This window comes from Epinephelus moara, chromosome 20 (assembly GCF_006386435.1).
Source record: "Epinephelus moara isolate mb chromosome 20, YSFRI_EMoa_1.0, whole genome shotgun sequence".
NCBI lineage: Eukaryota > Metazoa > Chordata > Actinopteri > Perciformes > Serranidae > Epinephelus > Epinephelus moara.
Window position 1 is genome coordinate 17,835,576 of NC_065525.1, and position 16,269 is coordinate 17,851,844.

The window sequence follows — 16,269 nt, forward strand, 5'->3', positions numbered from 1 at the left end:
AACATCACTTCCCCTGGTCTTTTCTGTTTGTTTCCCCAGCATCAAAAGACACCACATTCAAAATGTCAGCTGATGTTTTATAACTGTTAGGTGTTTCTACTGAAGCTGTTGGCCCTCAGCGGCTAAAGTGCCATTAAGGCAGAAAGGACTGGAGGACAACAGAGATCTGTGTTCTAGTAACTGCTGCACTCTTTGTCTGGCCGAGGTGGAAAATGTGCTTTCAACAGGCTTTAACTCTGTGGAAACTCATTCAGACTGCGACCAATACTTCCTCTCGCTTTCTCTCATTCTGTCCGCTTTTTTCCTCTCTTTTTACGCACACACACATCAAATCTTTTAGTTTATTCCTGTGGGAACCGTGCCAGTTCTCTCCAAATGCGTCTCATTCATTCGCAGCCAAGGTCTCACCATCAAAGAACTCCAGTCTTCTACGAAAATGAGGCATATCTGTAATGGCCTTTATAAAAAAACAGGCTCAGTGACATGTGCTTCCACTGACATAATCATATCAGATGAAATGACGCTGAATCTTCAAATAAATGTGCAATTATCTCACCGCTGTACAATAATACCTCATTTAAGTTGTGTACTGAAAAACCCTTTAATAGGTTTTCATCATGGGTCTATTTGTCTAGTCATGCATATGCAACGTAATAAAAGGAAATACACTGAATTCCCTGTGGGCACAGCAGCCTTTAGTTTCTGCCAAATACCTAGACTGCCTATTCTGGCTTTCACCTCACACAGCTTCCACCTTATTATGCCGTATCTGAGCAGCAAGAAAGGCGGAAGGTAGCAGTGACGTCAGTTTATTACACGTTGGTGCCTAATTGATTTGAACCTGGCAACCTGATGCTGCCAGTCCCCTGGTGGTTCCATAGAAATGGAGTTTGTGAGAGCCAGTGCAGTGACGTCAAAATGGAGAGGGGTTGTAACCTCTCTCTGTCTATTTGGCAGCTCCTTGCCGGACCACACTCACCCTTTCAAGGAGCATTCGAGGCCTCTTTAACCTGAGGGAAGCCATCACACACTGCAGTGGGAAAGTATGAGGACAATTAGTAATAGTTTTGTTTCTAAACATAAGGTTTGAAATTAACAATCACAGTGAGGTTTAAGTGGACTTTTAGGTTCAAGAGCTCACATAAAATCTGTATTTAAACCATATTAGATGAGGAGTGTTGGACTTGAAGCCTCTTTTATAGTCAACAAATCTTAGGACTGCGTCGTCTAAACATACAGACAATAATTTAACAGCTAATACGTGATGTGCCAAGCTCACCAGGCCTCAATCAAACTGTTTTATCTGCTGACCAGACTAAACGCAAAAAGCCCCAGAAACAAGCAAGAAGTGTAAATGGCCGCAGTACGAGCCATCAGCAGGGAAAATAAAGTGTCCCCTGACATCTATGAGTTGCAAACAGTCTTTGAAATATGATAACATTAAGTAAAATAACATTAACTTGTCCAGTTACTTTCTGTCACCTGAAATTTGGGGGCTACTGGTATTTATAAAAGGGATGACAGCTGCTACACAGCTCATCTAATGTGCATGGTAACAGCTGCAAAACTGGGAGTCAGCATCTCTCTGTCAGCGCTTCAATTTAAATCCAATCATGCACTTGACAGAGACAATACTAAAAAATGTGACACCATCCTAATAATTTCCGGTGGCATTATAAGCACAGTGGCAAGGTGAAATACCTTCTAGTTTTGTTTGACATGTATATTCATTTGTGTGTGAGTGGTGTGCACCGGGCAAAACTGGGAAAGTGAGAAGAGGATGACGTCTGATAAAAGTTGCTGACTTCAAACCCAGGGCTTTGCATGTTACACAGATTAACAGACTAAGCAACCAGGACACCTCGAAGGGTAGTAGGATTTTGGCTCGTTGCATAATTGGCAGTGTGCATGCCACTGTCCTCAAACCAACCTCAGACTCTTGAACTCTAGTTCCAAACTGGCTGTGTGGGTATGATTCGCTGTGCACTGTTATATCAGATGATTTTTATGCACAGACACACACTCCCATCAATTCCACTCGGTTGACATGGCATGTGGCCTGGTACAGCACACCCTGTGAAACAAGTGTGTTTGGGCACAAACTGGACACCCTGGAGAAAGGATGAATTCATTTTATAGAGAGAAAAGCATGTGTGACTTAGAGAGGAAGGACAATCTCTCTGGCTGAGCGAGCTGACTAATGAGTAAAAATCCCTCCAACACAGCAAACATGAATCTGCTCCTGGAGCGTAATGCCGACACAAGGATGGGAACAAGCCTGACATCTAGTGGCCGTTTGTTGCACTAACAGGGCATTTGACCAAAAGAAATCAGCACAAATCTTGCTTTCTGTTATTATAAAATCTAACCACAGCTAAAATCATTGTCATTGGTGACAGTACATGCAGTACAAGGTCAGTAGCCAATCAAATGGCATCTGTCATGGCGACGGTTGAAGCAGACTTCTTACAAAATAAGCTTCTCTTTGTTTGCCTGCTTGGTCAGGCTCTCCAACAGACTCTTATCATCCTGATCTGGAAGGCATCACATACAGAGACATAAAGAATCAGTCAAGCAAATCAAAACAATATTTTTTTTTATATTAAACCATCATTCCTCTCTCTCAGAACCTACCAAATATCACCAGAGTGCAGGAGCACTTGGCCTTCCCCAGAGGGTTCTCCAGCACCAGCGTGTATTCTCCACCATCTTTTGCTCCACAGGTGGGGATGACCAGGGTGCACACGCCGTTAGCTGTGCTGTGCCAAAACCGAGGGGAGTCAGAGATGTTCGTATCCCCCTTATACCAGCAGGCCTGTGAGGGGGAATTTACCATATTATTGTCACCTTAGGGGGCAGTGAGAGGATATCAACAGCAAAGAAACAAATGTTTCAGGTAGAGGCACCACACCGATGTCATTAGCCATGTTCTTCGTACCTGTGGTGTTGGCATGCCCTGATAGGCGCAGCTCATGGTGCAGTCATTGCCTCTGCGAACAGCGTGGTCCTTCAGCGGCAGAAGAAATGTTGGTTTCACCTGACGTGATTTAGAGGTGTATTCCCTCAATCGAAGGCTGCCGATCCCCTCTTAGACACAGATGCACACACACAGTAACAAACAAGCAAATGAGTATTTATTTAACATGCTGATCAATAATGCTGAAATCAAATGTCTTCCCTTCTCACCTTTCTCCTTGGCGATGATGAGAGGTTCCTTCGAGTCTAAAGGATCGCTGTCTCCAATAGAGTTCTGTGCAATGACTCGGAAGTAGTACTTCCTCCCGGGAAGCAGTCCAGTGATGGTGTACTTGCTGCTGAAGACACGCTCGGCCACGGTGAACCAGGAGGTAGTGCTGGTGTCACGTTTGAGGATGATGTAATGCGCTCCTTCGTCGTCGTCAGCCATGTCTGGGGTGTGATCCCACTGCAGGGTCACTGTGCCCGGAACCTCCTCTTCCAGGCGGAGGTTTTTTGGTGGTCGAGGGAAGTCTGAGGGACAGAGGAGTACAGAGAGAGGGTGATGAGGAGGAGAAATATTTCATTATAAGCCTTTGTATGGTCTAGGACTTTCCACAACACAATGTAACCCCTGATATACATATATACTTTGATGGACTACATTGTCAGGTAAAATAAAGTACATAAATGTTAAAAACAGCATACAATTAAAGACGACATGCATATAAAATTTAGCCTTCGTCACTTACCTGTAACCCTGATATTGATGTCATAGTGAGCTTCTCCGTTGTCGTTCTTCAGGTGGACACGGTAAATGCCAGAGTCAGATCGCTGAGAGGAGACAATGAGGAACTGGGAGTGATTCTTGCTCTTGGTGATGACTTCCCGTCCTTTAGTGATGACGCCATCCTTGAACCAGGTTACCACCGGGGGAGGTGAAGCCTGTAACAGTGACGAAAGGGAAGGGTTAATAGGTAAGAACTAATAGGATTTATGTGGAGCATGCTAGTCTCAAAGAAATATCGGAAAATTCTGAGCAGATCAAAGTCTTACAGTGAAGTTGAGGTTAAGGCAAAGTGCTGTTCCAGCTCGGACAACCATCGGGCTCCTCAGCTTCCCCAGAGGATCAAACCTGGGTGCCACTGTATGGGGGAAAAATACAAAAATGTAATAGAAATGAAAAAACTAAGTAGGAAAACAGAAGACTATAAGAGAATGCAGTCGTATTACCAGGTGGAGGCATGGCCAGTACACCCTCCGACAGCTCAATGGGCTCCCCCACTCCTCCTTCATTGACAGCGCGGATACGGAAGTGGTATTTCTTCCGCTCTTGAAGTCCTCCGACATTGAAGGCCGTACCAGCGATGGGGATCTTGGTGGCCTTGGACCACTCTTTAGCATCTTCGGCACGTACCTCTAGGATGTAACCCGAGGGCTCGTCTCCCTGCTCTGGAGGAGTCCACCTCAGAGAAATGGAGGAGTTTGTTGAATCAGACACACACAGGTTCCTCACCAGGCCGGGAGCTCCTACAGGAGAAAAGTATTTTTTAGATAGTCGTGATAGTAAGGATACAAAAAGGGAAGGAGGCAGTGAAGCACTCACTTATTGGGTCTTTGGCCAGGACAGCATTAGAGACGGTGCTGGGATGACCTGCTCCAGCCCTGTTTACACTAATGACTCTAAACTCGTACTCCATATCGCTCACAAGCCCCTCCACCATGAATTTTGTATCTGAAAACAGTAATATAGGGACAAATTCAATGCATGAAATGTAACCTGAAACAGAGGATGTATGTACCATGCAGGTTTAATGTATAGAGTAATGGTTGACTTAATACAAGTTAAACACCTACTCAGGAATGTCTGTATTAAAAATGTGTAAACAAAGTGAAAAGTGAAAGATTATGTCAAATCTATTGAAACTAGACATGATAACAAAACATGATAGCTGATAGTCTGACCTGTGAGCAGCTCCTTGTTGACCTGTAACCACATGTTACTCCCCTTCTTCCTCCTCTCCAGGACGTAGCCCAGAACTGGGGCTCCACCATCGCTGCCTGGAGGTGTCCAGCTCACTGTCATGGTGTCCTTGGTTATATTAGACACCTGGGGCTGGGACGATGTGCCCGGAGGCTCTGGGTAGACGGATTTCAAACAGAAGAAGTGTTCTCAGTCATAAGATATGAAGAGAAGGGAGCTAGTAGAGAAGGTGAGTTTAACAATGACATGATTGTTTTAATAGCTGTGATGACAAGTCTCAGCTCTGAGCTCTTTAAACACTTCTCTCTAACTTTCTTATCCTCGACGTTTTGAGAAATGTGTTTGATGATGGCTTATATAATATAAAATTATCTCTCACCTACAGGCTCTCCGGCGCGTACCTCCTCTGTCTCAAGAGGGTCGCTCATTCCCTCCACGTTGACAGCCCTGATGCGATACTGGTACGCTTGGCCCTCCTCTACTTTATCATCGCTGAAGACGGTGGTACCGCTGTCTACTTCACCAGCCCTGGTCCAGGACCTCTTACCTGCCACACGGCGCTCAATCACAAAGCTGGTTACTTGCTTGCCCCCGTTGTCCCGCGGAGCCTTCCACTTCATCTTGATACACTTTCCTGAAAGCTCGAGGAACTCTACTTTCCCTTGAGGAGGCTTAGGATGGTCTGGGGAATGTGGCAAAACATGTGTCAAATATTTTGTATCTGCACTAAAGCAAACTTAACTTTTGTTAAATTATGCATTGTCACCCACCGATCACATTAAGGTGCATGTTGGCAACTGCAGTGCCACAGTCACTCTTCAGACGTAGCACAATTGCCCCACTGTCTTCTCGCACACATCTAGTGAAGAAGCAAAGTGATTTGTGTGCAGCCTTTTCAAAAGATCATAAAATATCTGAGTGAATATCTCTGCTCACCCACCTGCTGAGCACCAGCGAGGTGCCGTCAGCTGTCCTCTCCACCTTGGTCCTCTCATCCTCCATGACCTCCATGCCGTCCTTGTACCAGGTGACCTTGGGAGGTGGTTTCCCTTTAAAGGGGATCTTAATGGTGGCTGTTTGGCCTGCCTTCACAGTCACAGGTCGGGCCCCCAACAAGTCCAGCACAGAGGAATCAATCTCTGGAGGGTCTGGGAAAATATATGGTTAATATAGATTTGGATGCTATCTTTATGGGTGATTTATTTCAATTTCATTATGATTTTAATCAGTTTTCAGTAAAAGTTTGGTAGCTTTAGAGTGAGGGATTTAAAAATGTCTGACTTTGGCGACACCTGGTGGTAGTATCAAAAACACACTGTAAAGATTTAAGTTTGTTTCCATGACAGTGGCTGGAAGCTTGTCCCAGTAGGTCTCTTCCCCACCTGTGGACACATACTCAAATATCAACTACAAACACACACCTGCAATAGTGAGTACAGCCTCGCTCTCAGCCCCCTTGGCTCTGAAGGTGTACTTGCCCTCGTGAGCATCAGTCACACCCGAGAAGATCAGCTTATGAACAGCTCCCTGTTTGACCACCTGAACGCCTCTCATCTCCGAAATCTGTCAGATGAAATAAACAAAATGTGTTAATGACAAATAAACGATCAAAAATATGGGAGGTGTGTGTGGGTGATATAACTTAACTGATACAACCGTTTCACTTGATTAAAATGGTGTTGTCTGTGCAAATCCATCCAGTAGATGTGCTTAGCTTTTTTGTTTATGTTGTCGGTACACCTACTGCAACATCTCAAGCTCACACAATAAAGGCAAACCTTTGCATTATGCCTACTGTTGTTTTTATTTTGGAGACAATATTAAAAATGATTCTCTCGCCTGCATTCCCACTTTATCACCCACGGCCCTGCAGTTCAGAGGATGAGATTACACATGAACCGTACTCGAGACTTTCTTTTCAAGTGACTGGACACAGCTCAACATACCGTGCCTGGGTACAGTACACAGTGTTCACACTTATAAAACAAACTGGACTTTCAGGTCAAGTGTACTTGGATCCGAGCCTGGGTCCCTGATATGAAAGACTCCTAAGTGAAAACTTTGGCCTGATGGTGGTGCTATAGGAGAAGTCAAGGGATCACCAAAACCATTAGCGTCTAGCAATTATGCCTGTGCAAAATTTCGGGCAATCCATCCAATAGCTGTTGAGATACTTCAGTCTGGACCAAAGTAATGGACCGAAGCTTTCATTTACAGAAAAAGGGTGCATTTGAGGACCACCAAGAAGACTCTAACCCTTTTATCCCATCTTGTATCATCTCTCACCTCTACTCCATCTTTCAGCCACACTCCGTCCACCTTCTCATCGTCAAGGACAACACACAGCTCTGCAGGGGAGCCTGTAGGACACTGAGTATCTGACATACCTCTCGTCACTGAGGCGAAACGCTCTGGCAACACAAAGAAAGCCTTATTAATCTTTCAATGCTAGACTTAAAACACTGACACCCCCAAAAACTCCAGACAGACAGAAATCATTACCATCCACGGTCAGAGTGGCAGAGGTGACATATTCATGAGCGTCGTTGTCCTGAGTGCAGATGATTGAATACTTTCCCTCATCTGTCAGCTCGCAGTCCTCGATGATAGCCTCTGCCCTCTTTCCCTCGTGCATGAAGATGTAGCGACGGCTGGCTGTGATATCACATCCATCTTTCAGCCAGCGAATGTGCACGTCCTTGGAGCTCAGCTCACACTCCAGGTGGGCCTTGCCTCTCTCCTGCACGTGGACATTCTTTAAGTGGCTGGTAAACTTGATGGGAATCCCTGGGTACAGGTAAAATAGCCCAAGAATGAAAAGAAGAGGGTCACTTTGGGGTTTATTTGGCCTTTACTAGCATGCTTCCCTTTACATTTTACATAATTTCTGCACTATAAACGCATGCAAAATGAGTTTAATCACTTTCAGAAATAGAAAAACAGGATTATAGGGTGGAGAGAATTGAATTTTGTACCCACTTATTAGGTTGGTTCTTTATATTCAGTCCTAACGCAGACAGCAAACCTTCATTATAGACTTATAGTTAAAGAAAAAGAAATATAGAGTCTCCTCATGAATAAATGTAATTAACACAACCTCAATTACTATGCTTCTGTTCCTGCAACCCCAGAGGACAGCCACATGTCCTTGTGAAGATATTTACATGCCCCAGCTTGCACCTTGGGCAAGTAAGCATCTTGTTAGACACAGCCGTAATAAATGAGCTTGTTGTGAGGAGGGATTTGGTTGGATTACTTTCAACTCAGCACTAGGAGGGAGGATTTATTATGCTACCCATACGTCTTCATTTGGACGATGGAGGGAAGATGATGTTGTTTAGCATAGCTATGAAGGAACGAAGCCTCTAATCTCAGGGGAGGGGGAAAAAAAGCAGTAACTGCTCATCTCCACCGAGTCTGAAGGGGGAAGTTTGTTTCCTTAGAAATGCTAGCTCCACTAAAACAAGAAGACACGGCCCTTTTGGGAAAAACAAAACATAACAAAGCACAACAAAAAAGTTTTTTATGAGGGCAAAGCCTATGAAATACTGGCCCGCACGTTCAATGAAGAGAGGCACAGTGGCGGTGAGGTCTCCGATGCTGATGGTGTAGTCTCCAGTGTCGCTGACTTTCACATCCTTAATCTTCAAAGTGTAGGTCAGACCATCCTCAGACAGGGACACGTCGAACTTTTCATCTCTTTTTACTTCCTTTCCCTTTACCTGTCAGAACACAAACACAACTGGGAATACTATTTCCATATTCTTTTTCAATCATGTGTATTTCCCTGGTGTTCAAGTTTGCCTAGAACGTTGTCGGTGCAATTGTGTGTTCTTTTCATCTTTTCATCTGAGTTACCTACAAGCCGAAAACTCCTAGAAATGTTCCTAGAGAGCAAATTCTTAAATCTTGTGCTTGTGTGAATGTGTATGCAAGTCCTTCGGTGTGTCTTCTTCAGTCACGTACCTTCCAGATCAGCGGCGCGTCTGTCTTCTTCGAGAGACGGACCTCAAACGTGGCAGTCTGGCGCTCTGTCACTCTCTTGGGCTGGAAGTCAGACAGGAATTTCAGAGGTTCATCTGATGGAGAGATGGATGAGAAAAAGGCGTTCCAATCATATGATTTAAAGTGCATAGACTGAATCATGTAGACACCTCACTGAAAAGTATTTCATGCAAAATTAAAGGAGTTGGAAGCCACAAAACATGTCTGGCAATCGGCACTTTGATATGTGGGTGTTCAAAGAAATATGAAACAGCTAAGAAAGCCCCTGAGAGAGAAAAACAACCCTGACTAGTAAAAAAACAAAGTAAAACATATTCATTTAGTCTATTTATGTCCTGTAGATGGAATGAGAGATGGGAGAAAGACATATGCAGGTCGTTATGCGCGCATAAAACTTGTTCCTATCTGTCAAACAATATAAAACAAGTGAATAAAAGTGACACTAAGAGTTGTTAATGCAGTCAATGATGACATTGTCTCCCTGAGTTATGAGCAGTGGGAAGGACTTGAGTCCCGTTCTGCACTTGCCTGTGACGTTAAGCCTGGCTGACAGTCTCTTGTCTGCAACCTGCAGAGTGTAGGTGCCCATGTCACTGAGGCTCACGTTAGAAATGCACAACATGTGCTTGGTTCCCATCTGTTTCACTTCATATTTCCCGTGAGAATACTGGATCCGCAGCAGCTCGGCGCCCTGAATCGTAAACAAAATGCCTAGATGAGGGGGGGAAACTCGCAAGTGTTTTATGTAACAAAAACACCCGTATATATGCAAACTTTGAAACACAACAGGCAGGCGCGTCAGTTTTTCACCAGAAACCAGTTCATCCTGATGTTTGGATCCTTCAGTTCCAGGATGGTGTCAAAGACGATGTTGGTGCCAGCTGTGGCAGTGATGTCCTCCAGGGGCTTCAGCACGCGCACCATCTGGAAATAAATCAAATGATCAAACACTCATTTATAGATTTTAAACACACCACAAAAATGTCATCCCCCCCACCCCATCTTCATGTTAGTTGACTTTAGCGTTGCTATGCGACACACCTTTGTTGCCATGGCTGTGCTGTGTGACATTAAACTTTCCCCCTCCCCACCTTTTCCATTCTGCTCTATTTTTAAGCTGTTTTTTTTATGCCACATCCCAAACCTTTTCCCCCGTATGTGATCCTGTGGTATGTGAACAAGCTCTCTATATGACAGGCCCACCTCCACCTCCTCTTTCTTCTTCATCTCCTTCAGCTTCCTGAGGATGCCTCTGAAGTCGGTGAAGCCATGCTCGGCACAGATCCTCTCGTAGTCCTTCTTGTCAGCTCCAGCCAGGATCTTGAGCATCTCCTCCTCTGTAGGTGGCCTCTTCTCTTTCTTTTCCACACTGCTGCACGAGGAGGAAACAATTGTGCATGTGTGTTTACATGCACATATAAAAATTAATGCTGGGCTTGTGTGTGTACATGTACGTATGTCTGCCAGCATGTCTGGCAGTATGCATATGTGTGATGACAGCTCAGAAGCATCTTCCTCTGCCCCTGCAGCAACACCAGTACGCATTGCAGCTCTTTAGATCTCATCCTGTAGATATTTCAGGATGCATACCAAAAAAAAAGGATCTGGGGGTGGATCAGAGAAAGCTCCATCACACCTTGACAGGTTTTGGGAGTGTCACGGCTAGTATTAGACAACAGGCTTGTGTTCCTACCATTTTTTCAGCATCTTTTTGAAGTCCAACGCTGGATCTAGGAACAAAGACAGAGCATCTTCACCTGAGGCACTGAATAAAAACAGCACATAAACTAAGCTGAAGGCTCCTAAATAACTATCAGAACTAAGAAAGCTTCACATAGTGTACGATATGAAATAGCTACTCACTTTCTGTAACAATGAGGGATACAGAGTAGGTGGCATCTCCGTGGTTGTTGGAGGCAACGCATTTGTAGACATCAGCATCCTCCAGGGCCAGGTTTTTGATCTGAAGTGGAGAAAAGTCACAACAGGTTATGTAAAATGAATGACAATGTCTTGCTTGCTGCCCAATGTCATACTGTCATGACATCGTCCGGTCACTTTAAATCCCACTGCAGTACTTGCGTGCAGCAGAAGGAGGCAGTGCCATGCTGGGAATACCCAGTAAACATTTAGCACCGCAACTTAACAGTCATCCCTCACCACAGAAACAGATGGCAAGGGGAGATGCATATGTCAGCACCCACAAGTTAATTGCTTTATAATAGCTATTTAAGCTTCACTTAAGCTCCCCGGCTGGTACAGAGAAAGCGCTAAATCCACTCCAGAGTGGTTATAGATAAAAGGATCAGAGAGAGGTTTTTTTTTTTATTTTCTATCTACTTTTCCTCATGATGCATGGTGTGCCGTTTGAGTTGACAGAACCAAGATGGCAGAGCCCCTCGGCTTAATGATAGGCTGTACAGAGCCGCTGCACTCTACAGTAGTCTTTTACAGTTACATTCCCCTTTTAAAACCCCTTTTAAAACTATATACTGTACCTTGGTGAATGCATTTAGATTTAAGTCAGGGTGTCTGCAGGTACCAGACACTTAATTTAATGGTTTTACAGACCTATTGAAGACCATTTTAACCAAATTTAAGACTGATTTTCAGACAAATTATCTTTTTATTCATTAAACATTGCAGTTGAGTGTAAAGGTAACTAATATATTTATATTTATGTGTCTGGCCCAGTGCAGAGGTACGTTTTATGTAGGAATATGGTTATCATAGTGAGGATTAAATGTTTAAAGATTTGCAACATCAGAAGTGTGGACTTTAACACAGAAGATCTTGACTCAGTTTATAAAATGGAAATGAAAAAGGGGCAATTAAGATCACAAATGATCACAAATTCAAATTTAAGACTAACATTTTTTTTTTTATTATTAACTTGATTTAAGACTTCTTGGGACTTTCAAAGAACCTGCAGACACTCTGATTTAAGTGCATGTGGAGTAATTAAAAGATGTACTTGCAGATACTGGTGCTCCAAACACTAATTTTGTAAGAATAATGGCATCTACCTACAGGTGTGATGGATCAGCCATCACCAAGGCAACCAGAACAACCTGAGTGTATTAACACATACAACAGCTAGCTAGTATTTATAGTGTTGCTTGCTTGAAATAATACAAACACAGAGCTGACTAATTAACTGAAATGTTCCTGATATATTTTTCATTGTGTGGTGATATGAAAGAACACAATGAAGGAAAACAATATGATTCAACCTTTTGATATGTCACAGAAAACTAGATAGACTCAGTAGAGATCTGAATCAATACCTAATTTTTCTACAGGATGTCTTTAATTGTCTTGGGTTTCTTTACAGAGAGGAACACTGTGAGCTGTGTAGTTTTCGTGACCAACCTTGAGTATATGCTGATTGTTTATGTTGTCATAGAAAATGTTAGTCGCATCTGACAGTGGGTTACCGCTGGCTCGTTCCCACTTAACACTGGGCTGGGGTTTCCCCGTCACCTTGGCCTTGAACACAGCATTGTCACCTATAAATGACAGATCAGATACATGCATGCTTGATAAGTAACAACTGTCTGTATTATCAATTATTTCCAACAAATGTAACGTTAAATCCAATCTGAGATTTGATGAGAGAGCATGCTTAATATACATCAGATCAGTTGACCCTATCTTGCCTTTTTCCTGTTTTCCTTTCGTAACCAGTGAGTTTAAGGTCAACCCATGAATGCTAATGCAAAGGCTACGCTGCAGTGTTCTGCATATTGTGACTACTGAGGCCTCTTAATCTATAATTCACAGGTAGAGCCGGGGTGAGTAAGGCTCAAACACCTACAGTTTATGCAGAACAGGCACCAGTATTCAGCAGGAGCAGCAAAGGCAACTCTATTACAGTATCCTTTAGCTCTGTGAGGTCTTTGTCAGGACTTTGATCAGAGTGGCTTCACATTACCTTCACCCACAGAGTCAAATGGTTGTCTAAAGTTTACACATTGCAGCAAACTTTAACTTCCCATTGGAGTTCAGCTTGTGTCATCAGGAGTTTCTGGGCAAACTATGGGGAAGGATCTAAAATTAGCTTATGCGTAGCTCTCTCATAGTCTCAAGGGTCCCACAGTTTGTAACGCGATGTGAACAGAAATATTAGGAGACGCAAGGGGTGTTTCTTGAAATTTCAATGTGCTGCGAGATGAAAGGAGGTTCACCTCACCCTCTTGGGCAGTGACGGGGCGCAGCTTCTCCTCGAAATCTGGGACAGACTCTCCCTCAGGGATCTGGGGGTTTTTCTGTACCTGGCTGAAGGACTCCACCACGGCAGAGGTCTTACGCTGAACTCCAGTGTGCTCTGAGGGAGCATAAGGGACATCCACATCATAATCATGTACAAATATTATCATTATGACTTTGAATGTTTTTGGTTGCATTATGGTACATAAAATAAATGATGTAATCAGCTTTATTGTTGGTCTGCTTTTGCTCAGGAGCTTAAAATGGCAGCCTGGAAAAACTTAGTCCCAGGTGTGCTCCGAGGTTTAAGCAGAGAGGGAAAATACTCATTGCACAGTGGGACAGGTAAGAAATGTCAGTTAAAGGGATAATTCACCCACAAAATAATCACTTGTATATTAAAAACTCACCCAATGTTATCTTGAAATCCTAAAGAAAACTTGTTTTTCTCGCATGCCTGCATGATGCATTTAGAATCTCGAAACAGAGGATTACTAATGGATTGGATGAAAATGGGGACTGCATTTAACAACAGTAAAACTACATCAAAACATCCGTTTACAAACTCGAACAACTCGTGCAGCATAACCCAAGTGTCATTGATCCAGTCGTATGCTCAGTACTTCCTAAACACATGCATTTTGCCAAAGCCTTAACTATTTAAAACACTTCCACATACGAGTATAGCACCTGAGTAAGTGCAGGCAATGAAATTTTGCTCACGCATACCATTAAGCAGAGTACAAACGCCCCTGTGTGCTTTTTGTTTGTGTGTGTGAGACTGTTACTGTGGAAGTGTTTTAAAGGACCAGTATGTAGGATTTAGTAAGATTTACTGCCATCTAGTGGTGGGGACTGCAGATTGCAACCATCTGAAACTTCCCCATGTGCCAAGCGTGAACTCCTGGTTAGGATTCCTCCAGTGTTTATTGTTCAGGAAGTTTTTACCGTGAGGGTTCCTCTTCTCCAAAACAAATGGACCTGGTAATTTAACCGGTTAAACCACTGAATAAAGCAAATTCAAATAAAAAAATCAGTTTTTTTCCTGATGATCTCATTGTGGAGAGGCTGTTAACTACAGTGGCCGATGTCAAAGCGGGAACATGTGAAGAGCCAGTGTTTGGTTTGTCTGTTCTGGGCTATTGACAAGGACCCGCCCCCTTTGTAGATATAAACATTCAGGTGATTATACACTTAAGAAAACATACTCAAAATATTCAATTTCTGCCAATATATTTCCCTAACTCCTACACACTAAATCTTTTCATATTCACTTTTTAGAGAAAATGCATGTGTTTGGGAAGTACTGAGTATACAACAACAGAGCAAGAGACGGGGAAAAAAGTTCATACATAGCTAACGTTACCATCGTCAGGTTGCTTGTTAGCTAGCTAGCTAGCTCGCACTATCTGTCATCTGTCATCTGTCCTGTTCTGCAAAACACGCCAGCTAGTATAACTATGCTGCCTCGTAATGTTAGCTGGTTAGCTAGCTAGTCGTCTGTCGTTCATCAAACGAAGCATGATGAATTCGGCAAACGCGATCAGTATGATGAATGAGACTCCATTGTAGGTGCTGGTTGGAAATGTAGATGGCTCGCAGCTTCCTGTTTAAAATAGTTACATATGCGTGAATGTAACCGATGCCTTGACTTAGTGAATGGTGTCCCAATTCCTAAGGAAAGTTTTCTACCCCTACCCCTCATTGCTTCATTTTAGGGCCAAGGGGTAGTGGGCAAGGGTTAGGGGTAGGGCCAAGGGCTAAGGGCTAAGGGGTAGTGGACAAGGGGGGGTATTGGGATTTTTCATTCACCGTAAGGTAAGGTAAGGTAAGGTAACGAAGGTAAAGTAAGGTAAGGTAAGGTAAAACTTTAATGTCCTTGAGGGGCAATTTGGGATACAGACAGTAGTCATTAGTACAACAAAACAGACAATACAAACACACAGAATCCAGAATCGCACACTGTCAGGGGTAAATCATGGACATTAATGGTCACTGCTGGTTAACATAAGCAATAGCAGACAGGACAAAGGACGATCTGTAACACTTAGTGCTACATTTAGGGAGGCAAAACTGACTTGATGGAAGCATCTGAAACTCAACATGGAGGGGATGTTGAGAGCAGACTGAGAATAGACTGAGCTTTAGAGGTGACCCTATCTTCATACAGATGCTGTAGGCTGTTAGAAGTAACACCAGTGATCCTACAGCACAATTTGACCACTTTTTCCAACTTTTCCAAAACAACAGACAATGTCAAAATAAAGATTGGATGCATGTTAGAAGCACAATGTTTTCTTTATGAATTAAGAATTCCTTAAAAGCTGCTATTACAATCATTTTACACAGTCAGTTTTGTTACTGTTGCTCACTGTAATGATGGCTCTAATAGAGGGGCCTTCATGCTGGGTCTCATAATTAAAAACGTTATATAAGTCAGCATGGCAGATGGGGAGAAGATGATAAATCCTACCTTCCATGGTTCTTGACAAGCCCTGAGAGACTTTTCGCAGCTTGGTGGAGCCCATGGAGGAGGTGAAGGTGGAGGAGGAGGATGAGGAGGACATTTGCATATCTGACATCTGCCTCACCTGACCCATCTGCTGTTCCATCTGCTCCACTCTGCCCCCAGTGGCCTGGAGGAGCTCTGCTGCCATGATGATGATGTTGAGGTGGTGCCGATGTGAGCCTGGCTGGGACAGACACAATTAGAGATGTGAAATGATAGTTTTGGCAGAACATAGTCATTTGGCAGCTAATGCCGCTGGGTCTGGTTGTGTATAACAGCTTTTTAGTCCTGACACATAGCCTCCAGTAGATAAGAGGCACCAGAGGGACATGAGACAGTCTTAACCATCCTCTTTAAATTCACACACTGATGCAGCTAATATCCTATAGTTTACTCAGAGATAATAAATGAGGATGTTCAGAGCGGACACTGTGTTTGTGTACTTGCAACTGTGTGTAAGTGTGCGTTCAGGTGTTTGCATGAATGTGTTGAACACAACTCTTTGCTCCGTCTCGGTGGTAATTGGGTTTGTGTTTCCAAAAGCACGCACCAAAAATGATTGAAACTCGCCTCCCTTCCTCTGCTCGCCACGTGCCCTTTCCTTGCT

The 16,269-nt window shown here is 43.5% G+C and overlaps 1 protein-coding gene across 1 annotated transcript; it reads right to left on the minus strand.

Moving 5' to 3' along the window:
• Nucleotides 1-2,443: 2,443 nt before the first annotated feature.
• LOC126408136 (immunoglobulin superfamily member 22-like) lies at nucleotides 2,444-15,810 on the minus strand. The gene is given in 25 exon segments (XM_050073533.1): nucleotides 2,444-2,534; nucleotides 2,635-2,815; nucleotides 2,939-3,087; nucleotides 3,187-3,489; nucleotides 3,708-3,900; nucleotides 4,012-4,100; nucleotides 4,189-4,485; nucleotides 4,562-4,690; nucleotides 4,921-5,168; nucleotides 5,312-5,621; nucleotides 5,710-5,798; nucleotides 5,880-6,087; nucleotides 6,361-6,502; nucleotides 7,226-7,350; nucleotides 7,442-7,726; nucleotides 8,499-8,661; nucleotides 8,906-9,018; nucleotides 9,473-9,635; nucleotides 9,755-9,868; nucleotides 10,148-10,316; nucleotides 10,638-10,674; nucleotides 10,808-10,907; nucleotides 12,317-12,453; nucleotides 13,137-13,271; nucleotides 15,627-15,810. Coding segments are annotated over 25 exon segments (4,131 nt in total). The 3' UTR covers nucleotides 2,444-2,466.
• Nucleotides 15,811-16,269: the final 459 nt, after the last annotated feature.